At 45.4% G+C, this 4,211-nt stretch overlaps 1 protein-coding gene across 1 annotated transcript; it reads left to right on the forward strand.

Annotated features, from left to right (window-relative positions):
* Nucleotides 1–1,086: 1,086 nt before the first annotated feature.
* LOC119425533 (zinc finger MYM-type protein 4) lies at nt 1,087–4,063 on the forward strand (the record flags this gene model as incomplete). Its single annotated transcript, XM_037693060.1, is given in 5 exon segments — nt 1,087–1,231; nt 2,303–2,415; nt 2,498–2,717; nt 3,662–3,868; nt 3,960–4,063. Coding segments are annotated over 5 exon segments (789 nt in total), but the record flags the coding sequence as incomplete, so codon positions are not given.
* Nucleotides 4,064–4,211: the final 148 nt, after the last annotated feature.

A 4,211-nucleotide genomic window follows, 5' to 3' on the forward strand; every position in this document is an offset into this window, starting at 1 on the left:
CCAGGTGAACTTTCTATAGTTCAGGTGAACTTTCTATAGTCCAGGTGTACTTTGTATAGTTCAGGTGAACTTTCTATAGACCAGGTGAACTTTCTAAAGGAGGAAAGATAAAAACAAACATGTTAAGAAAGAAATAAATACAAACAGGTAGAGTAGAGCAAGTAAAGACAGCAGCAGGGAGAGAATGTGGTCAGTTTGTCCTCCAGCAGTCTAAGCCTATAGCAGCAGAACTAAGGGAAAGTTCAGGAAACCCAAGCTAACCCTAACTATAGGATTTATCACAAAGAAACGTCTTCAAACTGGACAATGTGTCAGCCTCATGGACAGAAACTGGAAGTTGGTTCCACAAGAGAGGAGCCTGAGAACTGAAAGATCTTCCTCCCATTCTGCTTTTGGAAAATCTAGGAACCACAAGTAAACCTGCAGTCTGAGAGAGAAGTGCTCTGTTAGGAAAATATGGAACAATAAGATCTGTAATATGGTGAAGATTCTCAGTCATTCAGGACATGGTTAATTAAAAAAAAAAAAAGGTTAAAAACTAAAGAACTGGACTTTTATTTTGTAACAGAAGACGTTTCTCATTCGAGGAGCTTTCTCAAGTCAAAGAACAGAGAGTGTAGTTCGAGTTATAAAGCTGAGCTAAACTAGATACATATGCAGATTGTCCTATCATTCCTCACAATCTGAGTTCGTTAGGGTCTTTGTTAGTCTGAGGCCAAGGAGCCACTCTGGTCACATGGCTAGAAGTGAAACTGGCTGGGAATCGGTCCTAAAGCTGCATTATATGTTTTTGAAAGTTGAAATCTGAGGCCCCTCTCAAACCATCTGTCTCCTCGGCCCAAGATGTGAACGTTCGGTCCTCAAATGAGTGTCTTATCCCTGAGGTGCAGGTGAACAGCTGAGTCTTGTCCTGAAGAGCTGGCTCTCCTGTGCTGAGCCATGCGTCTGTGAAGTTAGGTTGTTGAGAGCTGTGAAACTTTAAAAGACTTGGAAAAAAGTTAAAATCCAATAAAATGATGTGACTCTGTAAATTGTGTACGTTCAGTGTAAGATGTTGGGACGTTCCTGTCCGGTGTTTGTCTTCAGATCAGCACTCAGACGGAGGCGGTGAAGCCCCACTCTCCTGCCGCTCCAAAGATCCTGAAGAACAAAGCTCTGCTCTGCAGACCGCTGGTGCAGAACAAAGGAGTTTCCTGCAAAACGCAGACTGTCGATGGGGAAGCCCAGACAGGTGAGCACAGACAGACGTCTCTGCAAACCTCCAGCTGCTGCTTGTTTTTGATTTAGCGTTCAAACGTCAGACTGCAGAGAGACCTGCAGTCTGCTCGTACATTTATCTTTAAAATTATAGAAAAGAGAAATCGGTGAAAAAAGGATTTCATTCATAGAAGAGACGCTGATTTCTGAAAGTTCTGTCTCAGTTTAAAGAAAACGCAACAAAACAAACGAGTTCAGGCAAAGTCTCAACGTCTAGACGGAGCCGTTTGACAGCAACTGACAGGAAGTTACATCATCACCCACTGGAGCGGAGCTGGGTGCTGATCGAGACGAGTAAGAAACAACTGCAAACCTAAGAATGAAGGGAGGAGACGACCGGCAGGAGGAGACGGCCGGCAGGAGGAGACAACCAGGGCGGAGGAGGAGAAGACCGAGGCACAGGAGTAAATAGATGCATAAAAGATTAACACAAACAGAAAAAGTATCTTGACACATTAAAAGATCAGATAAAGGACAAATAACAATAATTATTATTATTATTACAATAATAATATTAACAATAATAATAAAAGTGTGAAAGATGCATAAAAATATTAAAAGAGACGCCATGAGACAAAGAGGAAGCATCTAGAGACCGGAGGCACTTTCACAACGTTTCTGTAACATGGCCGCCGGGTCCGGTCCGTCTTCACGCTGCCTTCATAAATCACGGACGGAGACGGTCGCCTCCTGCAGAGCGGCGAGCTTTCAGAAATGAAGCGAGCGTCGCGCAACCAAAGGAGGCGTGGAGCAGAACTCAGCCGAGTTGACGTGGAGCCATCGTCTGACGTGACAGCGTTCACGTTAAATCATGAGTTTTACAGACGGAAGCTTTACTTTGAAAGTTTTCTCTGACTCATTTCATCTTTCTGGTTCTGTCCGGTCCGTAACGAGCTGCTCCGTGGGTTTTAATGTAATTTAAACTTTTTGTTAAAACTTTCAGCTTCTCCGGTTTTCAACCAAAATGTTCGATTTGTTGCCCTAAATTAACGACAGATCTTCAGAACGTCCTCGCTCAGATTTGTGTTTCCTCCTCTCTCCGTAGATGACAACTTTCCAAAGATCCTGGTTCTGCCGGTCCCTGTGCCCGTCTACCTGCCTGTCCCCATGAACATGTACAGCCAGTACACTCCAGAACCCATGGGCCTGCCCGTACCTGTAGGTTCAGCTGCAGCGCCGCTTGGAAGTCGGTGCAGGCGATACAGTGCTGATTTATTTTCTTTGATGTTTCACGTGTCAGCTGCCGGTGCCGATGTTCCTGCCCGTGACGATGAACAGCGCCGAGCGCATCGTGGAAACCATCCAGGAGATCAAGCAAAAGATCCCGTCGGACCCGTACGAGGCCGAGCTCATCCTCATGGCCGAGATGGTAGCCGAAGACGACGACGACAAACAGGAAGCCCCGGAAGAAAAAACAGCTGGAGACGAGCCGGAGAGGCAGGAGGCTGCTGTACCTGAAGGTGGGCGTCGGCTAACGAGAGAAATCAGCCGAATGTTACAGTTTTCTGTAACATTCTTTGTGAGCAGCTGAAATCTGCTGAAGAAGCTGAAACTGAGTCGTTAAAAGAATCAGAACAAAGAATTAAAATGCAAGCTGTGAAATGAAAGAAGCAAGAACACTAGCTAAAGACCAACTAGCATAAATATAGCAAAAGGATAGCTAAAAGTAGCAATAGATTAGCTAAAAGTAGTAAAATGTTAGCTAAAAGCATCTAAGGGCTAACGAGAAGCTTAAAATTTCAAAACGTCAGCTAAAAGAAGCAAAAAGTTTTTTTAGATCCAACAAGTGTCAAAACTTGGATAAGAACTATAGTTTAAAAAAAATCTGCTTAGTAACCACAAGCTTCTAAATTATTAAAAGACCAGCTAGAAGCTAAAAATTACAAATGGCTAGCTGAAAGAAGCTAAAGGTTGCCTAAAAGCTAAAAGTATCAGAAGCTAGCTAAGATCCAGAGTTAGTTAAAAGTTGCTAAAATTATCAAAAGACTAGTTGGAAGCTAAAAATAACAAATGGCTAGCTGAAAGAAGCTAAAAGTTGTCTAAAGCTAAAAGTATCAGAAGTTGGCTAAGAGCCAAAGTTAGTAATAATCTGGTAAAGTAAAATGTTAGCTTAAAAACCTCAAAAGCCTTTCTGAGCTAAACATAACAAGGGCTAGCTGAAACAAATAAAAGGCTTAAATGCCTGAAATAGCAAAAGGCTAGCTAAGAGCTAAAGTTAACAAAAGCTTTGCTAAAGTTAGCTTATGAAGCCGAAGCAGAGCCGTAGCTGAAGTGTACGTCTGAATGAACTCCGATAAAAACATGAAAACAACCGAGTGGCTCAGCGTTCAAACAACAAACAAACAAACATGGAGGATCTTTTTATTTTCAAGCTGATGACTAAAACTCGTGTTTCTTCCTTCAGACCACATCAGCACGCTCAGTGACGACCTGGACACGGACGACTTGGACAGTTTCCTGAACAACTGGGAGGACCCGTCCTCCGACAGTCTGAAGCTGTCCGCCCGACCGGACGCCTCCGAGAAGCTCGGCGCCGTGGACAGTCCTGTGAGCGAGCCGTACTGCGAGCCGCCGCCGCCCGTCATGGACATCGAAAACGACTTCACCGTGGGTGAGGACAGCAGACCCGTCCTGGGTGAACTTCTGCTCACCCCGTTTGTTTGTTTGTTTGTTTGTTTGTTTATTTCCTGTGTTTTTGTCAGAAACTCTGGAGAGGATGGCCCGGCTCAGAGAGAACTGCAACAGGTCTCCGAATCCCACCCCGGTTCAACGGAAACAGGCTCCCAGGAAGGCCCGAGAGAAGCAGGTCGGTGTCCGGGTCGGGGAGCGGTGCCGTCGGGCCGCCGCATCCCGTCTCGCCTCCCGTCTCGCCTCCCGTCTCGCCTCCTCTCGTCTCGCCCCCTCCCGTTTTGCCCCCTCCCGTCTCGCCTCATCCCATCTCACCCCCTCCCGTC

The sequence above is a fragment of the Nematolebias whitei genome, chromosome 19 (genome assembly GCF_014905685.2).
Source record: "Nematolebias whitei isolate Nwh7 chromosome 19, NemWhi1, whole genome shotgun sequence".
Taxonomy (NCBI): domain Eukaryota; kingdom Metazoa; phylum Chordata; class Actinopteri; order Cyprinodontiformes; family Rivulidae; genus Nematolebias; species Nematolebias whitei.